The following is an 18,207-nucleotide window of genomic DNA, read 5'->3' as shown; positions in this document are numbered from 1 at the left end:
TTCTGTTTTTATTTACATTTCATACAATGTCCCAACTTCATTGGAATTGGGGTATGTATTACTTCTATTTTGTCATTTGATTTTTAAACGGACCACAATGGAAATAAGTGTTTTCACTTTCTTGCGTCATCCATGTATTTTTAAAGTATTTACAATTATATTATGTACTTACACTGAACTTACAAAGTAAAATCACGCACTCATGCTTTTAATACAAGGGCCCTGTCCCACTGGCGTTTAGGAGGATTTGCGGATGGAAGGCGCCCAAAAGTGGCCCACATCCGCCAAACAAAAGCAATAACTGTGTAACATTCCTGTATGAGTCGGCCGGCATCTGAACACGTCCGTGATCATCTGCAGAGGCACGCATGTCCACAGCCAGCGGATGAGATCCGCATCACTGCCTGAACACATACTGAAGACATACACAGGACATAAATCAACGCACCGCATATCCCCTGTCATCCGCTGATATCCGCAACTGATGGGTTGGCGCGGCTTGGCGGCGGACCGGGACAGCGTGCAAAACAGATATGATGCGTGCCCAGCACGGCCACATCACGGTCGCAAATGGTATGTCGCGCATGCAGACAGAGTGGGCACGGATGAAGCGAGTGCATCACGGCCACTGTGCCCCTCATGGGGGCGCCTCCGCGGTCACCTTCGCTTCTGTTCCCTGTTATATCCGCTTTTCTTCCTCATGAATTCGCTGATCCCCCCAGGGACATTTGTCATTTCCGCCCACCTTTGTTGCGGACGCTCAGCTTTTGTCTCCTCATTTCATGTGCAAATCCTCCTAAACGCCAGTGGGACAGGGCCCTAAGGATGACTTACTGCAAAACGATTAGTCCTATCAGCGTTCGGTTTTGGTGCCGTTCATCCTTGACCCAAAATACATAAGCATGCCAAACGGCAGTTGTGCTCTGTTTGTCCCTGATAGAAGTTCTCAAACAGGGTGGAGATCAAACACAATACCCATTTCACTCATGGTGTCAGCAACGTGAGACTTAACTCACTCATGGTAAATGCAACATAACTTAACTCAAGTGACTAAACCAATTGAACTACAAAATTACAATAGATCAGTAACACTAACAACACTGCTGAACTTACATGAACCACAATAATAATATTTAAAACCCCAAAACCCCAAACTCCCATGGTGTATTGCAGCACAACATTCATTGTTTATTGGTTATCTAAAATTGCTCATTTCTTCAAAAACATTTGCTCTATCAACTTTCCATTTTTGCAGTATTCATCAATGACCCAAAATGCATAAGCCTAACAAAGCACAAATGTCAGCTCTCCCCGGTTTTTGCGTGATCAAAGCCACACACATGCACGCAGAGGCCACTTGACTATTATAATATAGATTAGGAGGTGGAGTAAAGTAATATTTATATTCCAAATAGCATGGGATAAGAAAGCTGGATATACAGCGGGTAAAACAAATACTGAACAGGTCACCATTCTTCTCAGTAAATACATTTCTAAAGATGCTATAGACATGAAATTTTCACCAGATGTTAGCAAACCCGGCATCATGGGCAGCGTCATGGGGTGCCTTGCCCGCCCTTGGAGTGAGGTGGGACCATCAGGGACAGGCGAGCCACTGCCAATAAAAAAACAAACAAACAAACAAAAAACAAATCGCAGGCTACCATACAGAAGTGCATTGCATTCACTAGATAAAAAAATTAAGACATCTTAGACACCTGATGTTTTAAGGTAATTACGAGATCAAGATCTCATAATTAAGGTGCCACACTGACCACTGCTTCACTCAGAACCACATACTGCACATCCACAAAGAAAACATCTTTATGCAATTCCATTGCTTCCAATCCCTCAGTAAAGACAAGCATGAGAATTCCCGAATCATAATCAAAAATCAGGGACAAAGAGGGGCTCCTGGTTCATGAAATGATCTGGGTAAAATGGAAATGTGAAATAGAAATGCTATGTGTAGCTGTGAAAAGAGAGTGAGAAGTGGAAAAAAAAATAACCTATGCTGAACTAAAAGATGGATACACAGCATTTCTTTAATCAAGGACCACAGAGGGTCCTAGAAGAGAGTAAAAGAAACAGTGAATTTCACTGCGACGGATAACTCACGTTAAGGATGACTTGTGTGTCCTGCTGGTAACAACAATAAACAGTCTCTAGAGAATATTTAGCCTTTATTTGCATTTGGTGCATAAAGGAGGTGTATGAGGTTTTTAAATTCTATTCAGTAGCCCAAGATGAGAGGTGCATTTCAACTACAGTCACATGTATTTAGCCTGTGCAAGGCTGTAGAGCCAGCGTAGGCTAAATGCCAAGACCAGGCTCTCCTCCTAAGATTTCTGACAGAAGAGTGAAAAGGATCATCAGAAGAGTTGTCCAAAAGCCAAGGACCACTTGTGGAGAGCTTCAGAAAGACCTGAAATTAGCAGGTACAATTGTTTCAAAGAAACAATAAGTAATGCACTCAACTACTATGGCCTGTATGCACGCTCACCACACAAGACTCCACTGCTTAAGGAAAAGCATGTTGCCAGTCATTTAAGGTTTGCTACACAACATTTAGACAAGCCTGTGAAACACTGGGAGAACATATTCTGGTCAGATGAGACCACAACTGAAATCTTTGGATACCATAATACACATCATGTTTGGGCGAGGTCAAATGGCACTGCACATCACCCTAAAAACACCATATCAACAGTGAAGCATGGTGATGAGAACATCATGGTGTAGGGCTGTTTTTCAGAATACGGCACTAACAAACTTCATATAACTGAATGAAAAGTGAATGGAAAAATGTACAGAGACATTCTTGATAAAAAAAAATCTGCTGCCACCTATCTGGATGATAAAGATGAAACAAGGGTGGACATTTCAGCAAGACAGTGATCCCAAACACACAGCCAAGGAAACTCTATTGGTTTCAGAGACTGAAAATAAAGCTGAATCCAACACAAAAACTCTGGAAAGAACTAAAGATCAAAGTTCATAGAAGCGGTCCACGGAACCTTCAAGATTTAAAGACTGTGTGGAAGAATGGGCCAAAATCATAATAGATATGACTAGTGTTTCCATACAGGATGTGTCTTGAAGCCGTCATTACCAACAAAGCCTTTAGTACGAAGTATTAAATAAATTTCAGTAAGCGTGTTCACTACGGTACTTTTTCCCTGTGTCATTACACATAGCTTAATTTTTGTACTTATTTGTTTTGGTTTCTTTGTATGTGTGGATTACTTTGGTTGTTACAAACATCTGGTGAAAAGTTCAAGTCAACAGCAACATTAGAAATATATTTACTGAGGTAAAATGGTGACATGTTCAATACTTATATTACCTGCTGTAAATGTTTGTTTGATAAGATTACTTACCCCAAAAGCCTTCATTTTCATATTTATGTCTTCCCTATCCCAAACTCACCTGATTTTAAAGTGATTTTAAAGATAGCACCCCAAACAGACCCAGTTATGCCCGAGCTTAGAAACTGTTTCACATCCCACTTTAGTTATCCAGATAAATTAAATTAAGTAAACGGATTTTTATATTGCTCATCAATTTCACTTAAGGCAGAACTGTCGTAAATCCTTGGCACAGACAAATATGGATTAAAGATTTCATTAGTTAAAAATAACAGTAATAATAACAATAATAAACTGTTTTGATAACAATATTATCATTCATTATTTCAGACCATAAAATACTACTGATTATGCAAGTCCACCTTTTCAAAGAGTAATGGTATTTTAATTCATAAGAACATTCAGACATTAGAAATGGAATCTGAAAAAATATTTAATATTTGGAATAAAATATAAACAGACTTTCAGGCTCTGTTAACACAAACTGGACTTACGAGATCTGTGAGAAAAGTATCCGACCTTTTTATTTTATGCAAAAAATATATGGATTTGATTCATATGTTTTTACGTCAGCCAAGCTTGAACCTTCGTGCGCATGCGTGAGTTTTTCCACGCCTGTCGGTTGCGTCATTCGCCTGTGGGCAGGCTTTGAGTGAGCACTGGTCCACACCTCTCGTCGTCGTTTCATTGCGAGGAAATGGCGGAATTTGGGCTTTTTTTCCATCAGAATTTTTTCAGAAACTGTTAGAGACAGGCAGCTGGAAACCATTCGAAAAATTTATCTGGCTTTCTGTGAAAATTTTACAGGCTTCACAGAGAATAAGGAGTGTTACTACAGCTTTAAGGACGGCCCACAATGGGGCACGGCTCGCCGCGCTCCGAGCCGCCATCGAGAGGCAGAAACCACCACATCATTTCTAAACGGATCGCTGTGTGGAGCCAGGACCGTCGTGTGCAATTTCTCTGGTTACCACAAGAGCTGGACATCAGCCATTTTCTGGCAGATTTCACTTTTAACAAGAGATTATGTCATGGAAAGCCGCGCGGAGGCTTCGCACGTCATGACCGACTCGCTGATGAAGCGAGACAAAGGAAAACCTCCGTTTCGGAGTATTAGAGGACAAGTTGGGACAAGCCCAGCTCTCCACAATTTCTCTTTTACTCACTCGACTGGTAAGCACTGAAAGCCGAGATAGGCAAGAATCTCTGTGTGCTACCCTTACCTAGTTTATCCCGCAAGCCAATGCGATAACTGGGGTGTGACTACTGCCATGCACAAGCAACTTGGACCCATAGTTAAGTGTTAGGTAAGCTTTGAGGACCAGCATTCATGGCTATGTCCAGGACGTGGCTGATACTACCTCTCCTACTACACCCTTATATTTTTGAGAAGACGTTCACTTGTACTTATTCTTGGAACGGAGGTTTGGAACGGAAATGGCGTTATTCCAAATTAGAGGTGTTCCGCCTTGTGTGGTGGGATGCTATTTCAGATTATAAGCATGCACTACTGGCCACGAAGCAGACCTATTACTCGGATTTTATCAGTAAAAACAAACATAACTCAAAGTTTTTGTTTGACACGGTCGCATTTCTTATTCATGGGCAGCCACCTGTTAGTCGTTCTCCCTTTTCAGCACAGGATTTCTTGGATTATTTTGAGAAGAAAATAGAAGATATTAGGCTGAGCATATCTCAGCACGCCTCGGCCCAGCCATTAAAACCTGCTATGGAGGTGGGCGCTACCATTGAGGTGTTACCTAGATTGACAGAATTTAATAGTATTTCATTGGGCGTGCTGACAAACTTGTGTGGTCTACAAAAAGCACAACCTGTTTATTTGATCCCATACCAACAAAACTGTTTAAGGACCTGTGGCCCACTCTTGGGCCGACTGTGCTGGAAAATATTAATCTGTCATTAACCTCTGGATCTGTTCCGAAATGTTTTAAATCAGCAGTGATTAAACCATTACTTAAGAAATCTAATCTTGACCCTAGTGTATTGAAAAATTACAGGCCGATATCAAATCTATCATTCTGTTCCAAAATTTTAGAAAAGGTGGTTTCACGGCAGCTCATAGACCACCTCATTGAGAATGACCTTTTTGAGCTGCTGCAGTCTGCTTTTAGGAAATATCACTCCACAGAGACAGTGCTCACTAAAGTTGTGAATGATCTTCTGCGAGCAATGGACTCAGACACCACTACGGTTTTGGTGTTGTTAGATCTCAGTGCTGCGTTTGATACCGTGGATCATCATATTTTGCTCAATAGGTTGGACAATTTTTTTGGGATTACTGGAAGTGCCCTTGCCTAGTTGACGTCATATCTGTCCAGTTGTTCTCAATGTGTCTTGTATAATGGCACTATCTCTGACCTTGCTGACATGAGATCTGGGGTTCCACAGGGATCTGTTTTAGGCCCCTTGCTTTTCTCCCTGTATGAGGCACCCCTTGGGCATATACTGCAGAGTTTTGGGATTGCCTTTCATTGTTATGCTGATGATACTAAGTTGTACATGCAGATAACTGCAGGAAATCTCACTCCCATAAAATCCCTGGAGGACTGTCTTCTATCAGTGAGAAGTTGGATGTCTAGTAACTTCCTACTTTTAAACTTTGATAAGATGAAATGATGGTTCTTGGTCCAGCAAGACATCGGCATCAGTTTGACCAGCTGGCGCTCAGCCTGGGTTCCTGTGTCATACATCATACGGACAAAATGAGGAACCTTGGGGTAATTATTGATCCCACGTTGTCTTTTGACCTCCACATCAGGGATGTTACTAGGACTGCTTTTTTCCATCTGAGAAATATAGCGAGGATCCGCCCCATCCTGTCCATGGCTGATGATGAGACCCTGATTCATGCTTTTGTTTCTTCTAGACTAGATCATGCTATCTAATCAGCATCTTGATATGCCACACCTGTGAGGTGGGATGGAATATCTTGGCAAAGAAGAAGTGCTCATAAACACAGATTTAGACAGATTTGTGAACGATATTTGATAGAAATAAGGTATAATAGGGTAGAAATAGGGCTTTTGTACTGTGTGAAAACATTCAGCTGGTTGAATGAAATCAAACAAAAGGCTAACGTTACAAAAACTAAGAAAATGATAAACTGTCAAGAATGACAGCAAAACGAAATGCGGACGAATTGAGGTTTTCGTTGCCCTTCGTTCAAATTTTTTGACAGTTTAAAAATCCTGACGAAGCGACCGCTGCAGGAACGAAGCTGAGAGAAGGTTAAACAATGCCAACGGAAAAACCCACATTTCTTGTTTCGTTAGGGCTTCGTGGCCCTTCGTTAAGTGCCATGTAACTGGGCCATAAGTTGTTTCATCCCGTTTTGCACTTTTTCTGGATTGTGGAGGATCGTAATAGAAAGGTGTCCTGTGTAATGGGGGTGTTATGGACTACTCTCTACTTTTCCATCAATGCTCTCACAGCAAATATCAGATCTGGTCTATTATGCTCTTTCTTGGCATGAAACCATATTATACCTCCCAGATCTCCACCTCTCCTCCAAGCTTAGTTTATTGTATGCTTTCATTTGACTTCATGCTGTGGCAATTAACTTTATAGCTCTTTACTTGCTACAGCTCTGCATGTAAAACATATTCTTAAAAATTGGTACCAGTACTTTTCTCCTCCACTCCTTGGGCATCCAAGATGTTATTAAACAACCTGTTTAAAAACTCCACTGCTATCTCTCTTAAATATCCTCATGCCCCACTGGTATGTTAACTTTCCACTCTTCCTGCTGCTCATAGCTGTCCTCACTTCATTACCCGAGGCCAAAGTATGGCCATCGGGTATTGCGAAGGCCTTCAGTTCGTCCATCAGTCTGTCTGTGCTCAGCATAAGTCCAGTCCTACTTCTGCCAGGGTCTTCAAATTCACAGGGAACATTCTTGGGACACAGACCTTGGACAAGTTCAAAGATGGCTAACCTTGCCCTATTTTAAGAGATCAAAAGGTCATATTCTGTTTCTTATTTGTATGCTCATACAACATAGGGTATTTTAGCATTGTGTTACATTTTTAACTAATACCCAGAACCTCCTGATTCACTCTTTCCATGCCATCCAGCCTTGTGTCTCTCAATCATTTTGTTCAATTTAATAAGCTTATGAGGGAAATAACTGCCTTGCTTATCTGCTTGTTTGCTTTGTAATTAATGAACAGAACGGACACACTTTCTCATTCAGTTGAATGAAAAAGTGTGTTCAACCTTTGGACTGGTAGTGTATATTATATGCTTCACTATACAGAAGGCAGATACAGATTTGATCAAAATCATCTGTACCAACTATCATGTTGACCTGTACACTTGAGTGAATCAACTCCTGCAGTCTGTTGGCAGTTGTGTTTGAGTCACATTTGTTATCACAGCGGCCTGACGAATCAGTCACTGCCAGCATTTGATAAATATATTGACCACACGAGTATGTGAGAGCTAACAAAACAGTGATCATATCAAACTCATGCAGGGGTGTGATTCTTCCGGATAAATCCGGAAATACGGCTTTTCCAACATGAAAATGAGGCACTCCTGAATCAAGCAAATCTGTTTTTTGTTTTTTTTTTGGTGGTGGTGGGGGGGGGGGGGGTGCATCATATGCACACGCGGGGTCAGTGTTGGTAAACATAATGGCCGCTCACCACTCCTTTTTGTGCCTCTGATTCATGTCTTCATATCACTCTGCAGGTAGTCCATTCATTTGTCGCGATGAAAGCAGAGCTCCACCAAAGAACCTGCAGTCATTGCAGAAGGTTGTCTGATGTGTTCTAAGAATTTTGGACATGTGCAGCGAACTATTTCTTTCTTGGCTGAAGCCGACAAAATAAATGTAAAGCAAGAACTAATGGAGTTCCTATTTTTGTTTTGACAAGTATAATAAGTTCTGTAGTCTGCTCCAAACATGACCTGGTAAATTACGCATAATAATGGTTACACCATGGTTACACCAAGATGCAGAGTAAGTATGCCAGCTTTGGTTGAGAAGACTGATGGGAACACAGATGATTCAAGTAGGCAAAGCAAATGTTATCTTTCCTTTTTATGTGCAGGTCCACTTAAACTTAATCAAGTCATCCATTGATCATTTTTGACATGGTGCCATTAATGCCATTTTATGTGCCAGTAACATTAAACACTGCAAGCCAGGTTAGCAAGAAGCTAGCTAACCACGAACACGCACCACTCTGCTGTTTTTCAGACTGTCTGATCACACAGATAAGTAAATTAAGTGATTTTAATTTTTGTGGTTTTTGTGGCATTTTGGAAATGCAGACTTTCTCAAAGTCTGCACCGGATAAAACAAATGTACCTCTCTTCTTCTATGGCATTTCATGGCAGCCAGCATCCTTATTGTTGCATTGCTGCCACCTTCTGCATCAGTCCATTATAGCAGTACTAAATCCTCTCAATGAGTTCAGTGTCTTTCAAGTAATTGCAAAGCCAACACTTCCTCCTCCCACTTAACCCTATGACTAAAATACACACACACAGGCTCACTCATCTTCAATCGCTTAGTCTAATTAGGGTTCAGCAGTCATAGAGCACAAGGCGGGGTACACGCTGGACAGGACGGCAGTCTGTCACAAGCATGACTAAAATACTTCTACAGAATTTTTTTTCAGGCCTATTCTTCTAAATTCTGAGAGAAGCTCTTGCCTTTCTCTGGAATGTTACACTACATGAGGACATGCTGCACTGTTTCTGGCTGTGGACATTCATAACATAGTCTGTCCCGATGCTTTCCTAGGAGTAGGGAGGGGTGTTATTTCAAAATATTTGGAAATCTATCAATGTTTGCATGGAATATGGAAATATACGCGGAGTAAACCATAGCAGGATAAATTTTGGGTCATTTGGTTCCAAAAACCCATATGGACGGAGCCAGTGAAGATATCGGGTTCAAAAATCGCCAAAAATATTGACGAAAATATCATATCTTGAGAACCGCTGCACCTAGAGATTTGAAATTTGGCTCCAAATGTTGCTTGACCCCAAGTTTATATTCAACTTCTATAGTAACAATAAGCCTATCTGGTGTTCTTTAGAGTAATTGACAAAAAACCTAATTTCAGTACATATGTTACAATCAATTGTAACAAACAAAATGTATGTAGTTTTTATTTCAGGAACATCAGTTGAGTATAATCATCACATGTAAAGAATGACATGGCCACAATGAACTAATTATAAGCAACAGAGTGGTTTTCTATGTCAACAGCACATATACGACACATGCGTTACTTGAAATTTTCAAATGCTCCGTCCATATGGGTTTTTGGAACCAAATGACCCAAAATTCATCCTGCTGTGGTTTATTCCGTGTATATTTCCACATTCCATGCAAACATTTACAGATTTCCACATTTCTGAAATAACACCCCTCCCTACAAGGAGGAAGAGAGTATTGTTGAAGAAAGTATGACCAATTCTCAGTCTAGCAATAGTGACTTCATCCTTTCTTTTGCATCTGTTTCTTACAATTTTTTTTTTTTTTTTACTGAATCTGTCACTCTACTAGCTATTGAAAATAACCCTTAGTGTCCTGCTCCCAGCATTTTTGCCATTGTAAGTTAATTTCCCTCCTGATAATACATTTGCCCTCTGCTTTGGAAAGATTGATACGGATGCCTTTTTTTTTGTCACCGTTTTGATTTTTTGGTCAACCTATCCACCTTCTCATATATTTACTGTAACCCACATCAGTGTTATTTCAACCCCTTTCCTTGCCACATCCCAACTCCTGAATGAGCCTGTCCCAATACTATTGATAGCTGACACAGTCAGTTCAATGTGTGCTGTTTGCACTGTATTTTATTTAATGTATTTAAGTAATAATACTCTGTGTGTGTGTGTGTGTGTGTGTGTGTGCGCGCACGCGTGTGTCTGTCCGGGGGTTGGGGGGGGGTCACTGCATTATGGTAGGTACGGCATGTATTTTCCTGCTTTTTTGTCCTTTGCCAATCACACCTATGTTCATGGTATCTTGATGTTGAGAAGAATTGTTGTCTCTACTGAGTGTGCACCTTACTGAGCCTGTTGGTGAATGTTCACTTCTCTTATTTAGGTCATGATGTCCTACTTTTCCTTCTTACTTTGGCTGGGTTACATCAACTGGGCCTGAATCAAGCAACCTATATACTGATGTTTAGAAATGATCCAGTTGAGATTCTGTTTCATAATTTATTGGTCTTGTCTTTAACACTTTAACATGAGCATTTTTTTAAGGTGGTTTTATGCACTCTTTAACCAACAGTCCACTAAACATGACACAATGGTTGTAAAAATCATTGTATGAGGTCAGGTCATGGTTAATATTGCTGTTGGAAGCTAGTAGAAATATATTTTTTCTTGAATACAGTACACTTAGTCCTGTCATGGTAATTATTGAGTCTGTACAATATATATTAAACAAAAATATAAATGCAACACTTTTGTTTTTGATCCCATTTTTCATGAGCTGAACTCAGAAGATCTAAAACATTTTCTATAAACACAAAATAATACACAATAAGCTCGTTCATCCACCTTTTCTCAACGAATTGTGATTTTCTTTTTTACTTTTTTCTCCTTTGTTCAGGAATTGTCGTATGCCGTGTGACTGGGCCATTACTTTGGTATGCCTCCCTAAATATGGAGCAGGTTGAGGTGAGCCTGGAAAGGTGGAGGTATACAATGGAGAGGAGAGGAATGAAAGTCAGTTGGAGGAAAACAGTGCATGTGCACGAGTGAGAGGGAGGATGGTGGAACTGCAAGAACTGGTGGTGAGGTTGGATGAGTTTAAATACTTGGGGTCAACTTTCCAAAGAAATGTGTGTGGCAGAGAGAAGAAAAACAGAGTGCAGGTAGGGTGGAGTGGGTGGAGAAGATGGGCAGGAGTGATTTGGGATAGAAGCGTATCTGCAAGACTGAGAAGGAAAGCTTATAAGACAGTAGTGGCTTGGATGTGGTGGTGTTTAAAAAAAAAAAAAAACATAGGAGGCAGAGCTGGTTGCAGCAGAACTGACTATGTTGTGATCTTTCCTGGGAGTGATGAGGATTGAGAGGATTAGGAATGAGGATATCACAGAGACAGGGCCGGAACACCAATTTGGCGACAAAGTAAGAGAAGTGAGATGGAATTGATTTGAACATGTGCAAAGGAGGGATGAGGAGTATGTAAGCAGAAGGACAATAAGGATGGAACCATCAGGTAAAAGAAGAATAGGAAGGACAAAGGCTAGGTTTATGGACATGGTGATGGAGAACATGCAGGTGGTTGGTGTGACACAGGAAGATGCAGAGGCCAGATAGAGGAGGGTAATATACTGTGGCAACTCTGAACAGGAGCAGCCAAAAGATGAACAAGAAGACTGTTAGATCATCAGAGGGAGCACTATTTTTAACATTTGTTTCTCCATCCTTGGCAAAAGGTGCATCCATAGGTGTCATAATCACAGATCTATTGTGATGTATCTAAGTGAGACACTGATCAGGGAAAACAGTCTGAATCAGTTACCAATCTTGAGCAAGTCAGAGACAGACAGGCATGTTTGATGAATACTAAGCAGAGTTTGCACTTCCTGATAGTAAGGAGAGAGAAAGCCTGATTTGAAGGGAACAGTAAAGCTCCAACAGTTGGTAAGCCAGAGCAGCAGGTTTGCTTCCAGAAGGAGCTCTGAGAGGACCCAGTGGGAGCCAGAAGGGCTCTTCCCCAGCTCAGACCTGGCCCACATCATCTCCACAGCCTACTACAAGGAACCTTCTGGACATGAACTGTACTAGTGAATAAAGGTTGCTTTTGTCAAAATAATAGCAAGAACAATGGAAAGTGTGGCAAATATCTCCACATTTATCTCGAATGAGTTTGTCTGTGTTTAGGTGTTGGCCCGGCAATAGACTGGCAGCCTGTCCAGGGTGTATTCCATCTCTCATGCAATGAACGCTGGGATAGGCTCCACACCTCCAGTGACCCTTAATTTGAATAAAATGGTTCAGAAAATAAATCAATGATTGTATGTTTCATATGGTATCATAGTAGAGGTGTTAAAGATCAGGAAATTATTTGTATCATGAAAGACCAGTACATTAAAGACCGTATATGGTGTACTTGTGTAGTGAAAGATTGCCTCTACCCTCCCCAATACACCACCAAGAAATGGTTTCAATCAAACGAAGTCAAGTCAAGTTTGGGAGTATGTGTTGGTACCATGCTTCACTGCATCCGTGGTGCTACCCCACGTCCTGGATGGCAACCACACAGGCAGACAACCAGTCCATCCCAACATCGCTAAAATTACCAATCAATATTTGCTGCAGCCAGGTGAAGTGTTGGCATCACCTTGGCCTTCTCTACCCACTCCACCTCAACACTCCAAGCATCTACTATGTGTTGGATTATGCACAGAAAAACACCACATGGACAAAATCTCAAAGCTGATCCTCCCTGACAATGCAAGTAACAGTCCTCATTTTAGTCTCCCAAAGTAATTGCTCATTTGATACAAAGCCATTCCAGCAGTGCTCAAGAATACTCCAAAGAGATCAATGACAAAATCCATCCAGTCATTGCCTTAGGTCACTGGTTAGCAGTTCAGATGAGGTGTTCTTTACTAAGTGCACAGAAATGAAAAACAGGAGTCCATAGTTACCATATTGGACAATAGACACTGACCCTTTTCTAAAGGAACCTTCCCCTTAGACCCAATACACCACCAAGACATGGTTTCAAGCAGACAAAGCATTCTTTACTTACTGCATGGAAATCAAAATGCGTCTCGATAATGGATAATGAACAACGCAATGTAAGTGATTCTCCTCATCTTAGTATCCCTTAGTAACTGCTCACTGGACAAAGTTATTCCAGCAGTACCCAAGGATCCTCTGAAGAAACGTGACACCAAAGACATCCAGCCATGGCCTGAGATCACTGGTTAGCATCCAAGTCTCCCAATCATACAGCAAATCCAGTTGCACCAGGACCCTAAAGACTTGGAATTTTGTCCTATTGCAGACATCAGCCTTTCTAAAGAAATCTGTCCAGGAACTTCATGAATCCATAAGCTCTCTGCAGGTGCTCAGGACCCAAAGACATGAATGTCACTGCAAAGATAAGTGAATGCCTCTACATGCTCAATACTTTCACCACACACACACAGATACACTTCTGATGGCTGAGTCAAGGAGGTCATCAAAAGCATTAAGGTCTTACTTAACTTGTTTTTCCCCACTGGCAACAACTGTTGCCGAAGTGTATCACTGTATTGTCTTAGTAATCCTGCTCATGTTACCTATCTGTGTCCTTGGACAAGACACTAAGGGCCTGATTTACTCAGATAATGAGTGCTAAATTGTGTGGGCAATCCAAACTGTTGCGAGATGGAATGGAGACAGCCTTCACTAAATGAAACCAGTCACGTAAATTAGATTACTGGTTGCAGGTGCAAGGCAATTATTTATCCAGATCTAATATACATGGAAGACAACTCAGTACTCCAATAGCAGTATATTTTATTGATCTATCTAATCCTGTCTATATCACATTTACTATCATTACTTCTCCAATACTTTTCTGAGGTATTTTTAAAACTGATTACACACTGTGCTGTTTCTCACTGTGAGCGAGAATTTCCTCAAATGCAGACGTGACCTTGTTTTAAATCTTTTCTTGCTGTGACCCCTTCTGTTGTTTCCTGATAATGGGAGATCAGGAGTACATTCACTTGTAGCATTTGCCTTGCACTTCGTTACACACAAACTGACACAGAACTGTGTTCATGGGCTGGCAATAAAAAAAGAAAACAACCTCCTATTTCAGACATTCAGCTCCTGCCCCATCCATGGCACTTCAGCAAACTAGTGAACAATCTCAATGCACTTCATTAATTCATTTTATTTGTGGTGGAAGGTTTATGGGTAGATATAAAATGCCCAAATTCTAAGTCCAAAAAGCAAACCCTTTTTTCTGGAGCCTCTATAGTGATCAATTTCTTGAAGATCAAAATCAGACTAATTCAGCAGAGAAGGGATAAATGTGCCAGTGACTGCCCAGCTCCATTTTATATGCAGATTGTAAAGATTTCACTTAAAATACATATATAAATGAATAATAATAATAATAAATAATCCAACTGTCAGCAAAATCCATCATGTATTTGTAGAACAGAGACAGGGATAGTTGGAGACACGCAAGAATGTGATAGAGTTTGCTGATAATTTCTTTAATTTTTAAAATCTACATATGCAGAATCAAGTGGGATAGTGTTTTTATTTTAAAATGTTATTTAAAAAAAGAATGACAGAGTTTATCAGGTGCAACTGAGTACACTGTGAAGTGACCAATTTGTTTGCGTTTCATTCCATGCATTTTAAGTTGCCAAGTTTTATGTGTTTTGCAACTGATGACCCTTGGCGTAATGGGCAGACTGCAGATTATTATTAAAATAATCCCAAAATGAAAACAAAATGTAATTACATGAAAGTGTCCATGTTTTGTGAATACCTCATTCACTGTTGTGAATAAGTGATTCATTATTTATTAGTAAGAAGTAGCCACAATTCAGTTATTAAGTTCTCATGACTTAAGTATTGCCACGCAATATTGACTTGTGAACACGTATTACTAAAGCTCGGCCATGAAATATTTCCTTAAATCACCCCACCTAGCAGCTCTGTATAATTCTATTTATTAACTGATTTAAATGAACTTTTAAAGATATTCAAAATGTTATACATTCCTTCCTTCGCTTGACTAAAACAATAATAAAAAACAGGATGTAAAATTGAACATTTAGAGCTTTTATATTATAGGATATGCACATATGCAGAGTAAGTTTATATTTTGGGGCTAACATTTTCAATGACATATTCCTTAAAGCATTAGTTTTTAATTGTTTATATAATGAAACACTTTTTGAGTTAGACATAACGCAGTTATTCAGAGGAATTACAGATTTTACATACCATTTGACCTTTAAGTGACACTGCAGAGAGATTTATTTACTTCTGTTGTATACTGTATTGTAAACCACATTGCTTTAGGCATTTGCATAACTGGCTATAAAGGTCATTTTATGAAACATCAGCAACTTCGTTAAACTGTGACCTTCAAGACAGCAAACAAGTTGGCTATATAGCACAAGAAAGACTGCAATTACTTTTCAAATAAGAGATAATAACTGAAGAATGCCATTTTAAGTGTTTTCTTTTCTTCTTAGAGAAATGCCATGCATGTCCTCAGTAAAGAGGCACACATTGTCAAGTTGAGCATGTGTTGAAAATTTCATACTGTAAAATGAAAAGTTGTGCTAGCACAGTGAACTCTTGACTTACATTGAACAGGTTTGTCTTGTTTCTTTCACAGAAAAGTCCTTGTGCTGGCATGTGCTTCAGCTGTTGCCATGGGACACTGCTTCCTAGCAACACATCTCGAGCCCACTGTAGGTTCTGTGGTAGGAAATAGATAAATACATTAAACACATCTACAGGTATGTACATGCACACATACACCTAAGAACACTGAAATAATACACAGTGACATCACTCCTTCAAGAGAAAAACAACTATAAAGAAGCAAGTCAGTTGCGCACATACAGTAATGTTCAGAATAATAGTAGTGCTATGTGGCTAAAAAGATTAATCCAGGTTTTGAGTATATTTCTTATTGTTACATGGGAAACAAGGTACCAGTAGATTCAGTAGATTCTCACAAATCCAACAAGACCAAGCATTCATGATATGCACACTCTTAAGGCTATGAAATTGGGCTATTAGTAAAAAAAAGTAGAAAAGGGGGTGTTCACAATAATAGTAGCATCTACTGTTGATGCTACAAACTCAAAACTGTTATGTTCAAACTGCTTTTTGGATGTACCTTTCAGCATTGATGGTGCCATCACAGATGTGTAAGTTGCCCATGCCAAGGGCACTAACACACCCCCATACCATACAGATGCTGGCTTCTGAACTTAGCGCTGGTAACAATCTGGATGGTCTTTATCCTCTTTTATCCAGAGGACACAACGTCTATGATGTCCAAAAACAATTTAAAATGTGGACTCATCAGACCACAGCACATTTTTCCACTTTGCGTTTGTCCTTTTCAAATGAGCTCGGGCCCAGAGAAGGCGGTGGCATTTCTGGATGTTGTTGATGGATGGCTTTCACTTTGCATGGTAGAGTTTTAACTTGCACTTGTAGATGTAGCGACACACTGTGTTAACTGACAATGGTTTTCTGAAGTGTTCCTGAGCCCACGCGGTAAGATCCTTTACACAATGATGTTGGTTTTTTTATGCAGTGCCGCCTGAGAGATAGAAGGTCACGGGCATTCAATGTTGGTTTTCAGCCTTGCCGCTTAAGTGTAGAAAGTTCTCCAGATTCTCTGAATCTTCCGATTATATTATGGACTGTACATAATGGAATCCCTAAATTCCTTGCAATTGAAGATTGTTCTTAAACTGGTAGACTATTTTTTTCACGCAGTTGTTCACAAAGTGGTGATCCTCGCCCCATCTTTGCTTGTGAATGGCTGAGCCTTTTGGGGATGCTCCTTTTATACCCAATCATGACACTCACCTGTTTCCAATTAGGTGTTCTTTGAACATTCATCAACTTTCCCAGTCTTTTGTTGCCCCGTCCAAACTTTTTTGAAATGTGTTGCAGGCATCCATTTCAAAATGAGGAAATATTTGCACAAAAATAAAAAAGTTTATCAGTTTGAACATTAAATATCTTGTCTTTGTGGCGTATTCAATTGAATATAGGTTGAAGAGGATTTGCAAATCATTGTATTTTGTTTTATTTACATTTCACACAACGTCCCAACTTCAATGGAATTAGGGTTGTAGTACTTCCTATATTCTAATAGAAAATTTTGCTTGCGTAATCAGGAAGAAACAACTTTTCCCCACAACATGATGACTAACAAATCAGTGTGTCAAAAAATATAAACAAATGCCACTTCATTTCATCTTTCACAAACCTAAGTATTGCGCAGATGCAATAACAGAGGAGTCCTCTCCTTCCATGGTTGTAGCAACAGTAAAAACCCTGGATGATAAACAACAGGAGCAAATACGTAGAAAACAAATGGGTACAAAGGATTTTTAACCCAATGTGTACTGGGCCTTGTGAACAGCTAAGAAATCTACACCTAACTTTTATTTTTAATATAAAATCATAATGTGAATTCGTGTTGCTATTGCTAATTTGAATTATGCTCCAATGTATTAACAATGTTTTAAGACGCTAACTAGCTTGTTAGCCGGCGGAGCTTAGTGGCAAGTGCAGTTTTAATCGCAGCTGTTCATAATTGGATAATTTATCCAGCATCCATGAACCATCGAAAATTTGTTAACTGGCACTGACTTGAAGACAGGTGCCTCCACTAACCATCCAGAAGGTGGTAGTATGTCTATAGTACATTACATCAGCCAAAATAAAGTTGCTCTTTTGATTAATGTGGTGCTGCTAAATTCATCAGATGCAACAATGTTTACATGTTCTTTCAAAGAGGTCGGCTACACAATAATAGCATCTATTGCTTTTAAATTATTTCCTACACAAACTGGGTTCACTCACTCATCTACATTCGTTCCATTACCAGCAAAGAGAATTACATCAATTTTTATGCACCGTGCTTCAATATGCAGAGCTCATAAGTAATCGGACAAAGTAAACAAAAGGATTCATTTTAATATAATTCTCTTTTGTAGACTGCTTTCTTTAGACAGGTCAGGGGATTAATAATGGACATCCACATCACTGAATTTGCTGTAAATTATTTATGTTAAATTTGTGTGGAGTACACATTTCTCAAAACTTAAGGGCCCTGCAC

At 39.9% G+C, this 18,207-nt stretch overlaps 1 protein-coding gene across 5 annotated transcripts in view; it reads right to left on the bottom strand.

Annotated features, from left to right (window-relative positions):
* The window catches only part of cabin1 (calcineurin binding protein 1), a 195,300-nt gene that overhangs the window by 86,524 nt on the left and 90,569 nt on the right, over positions 1–18,207 (bottom strand). For all 5 annotated transcript variants that reach the window (XM_034169832.1, XM_034169831.1, XM_034169834.1 and 2 more), the window contains one exon: positions 15,702–15,815. In XM_034169832.1, coding sequence (XP_034025723.1) covers positions 15,702–15,815 — 114 coding nt within the window. The remainder of the gene's footprint in view (positions 1–15,701; positions 15,816–18,207) is intronic.

The sequence above is a fragment of the Thalassophryne amazonica genome, chromosome 5, assembly GCF_902500255.1.
Source record: "Thalassophryne amazonica chromosome 5, fThaAma1.1, whole genome shotgun sequence".
In the NCBI taxonomy this organism is placed as follows: Eukaryota; Metazoa; Chordata; class Actinopteri; order Batrachoidiformes; family Batrachoididae; genus Thalassophryne; species Thalassophryne amazonica.
The sequence above is the reverse complement of the archived record's forward strand: the minus strand, read 5'-3'. Positions and strand labels throughout refer to the sequence as shown.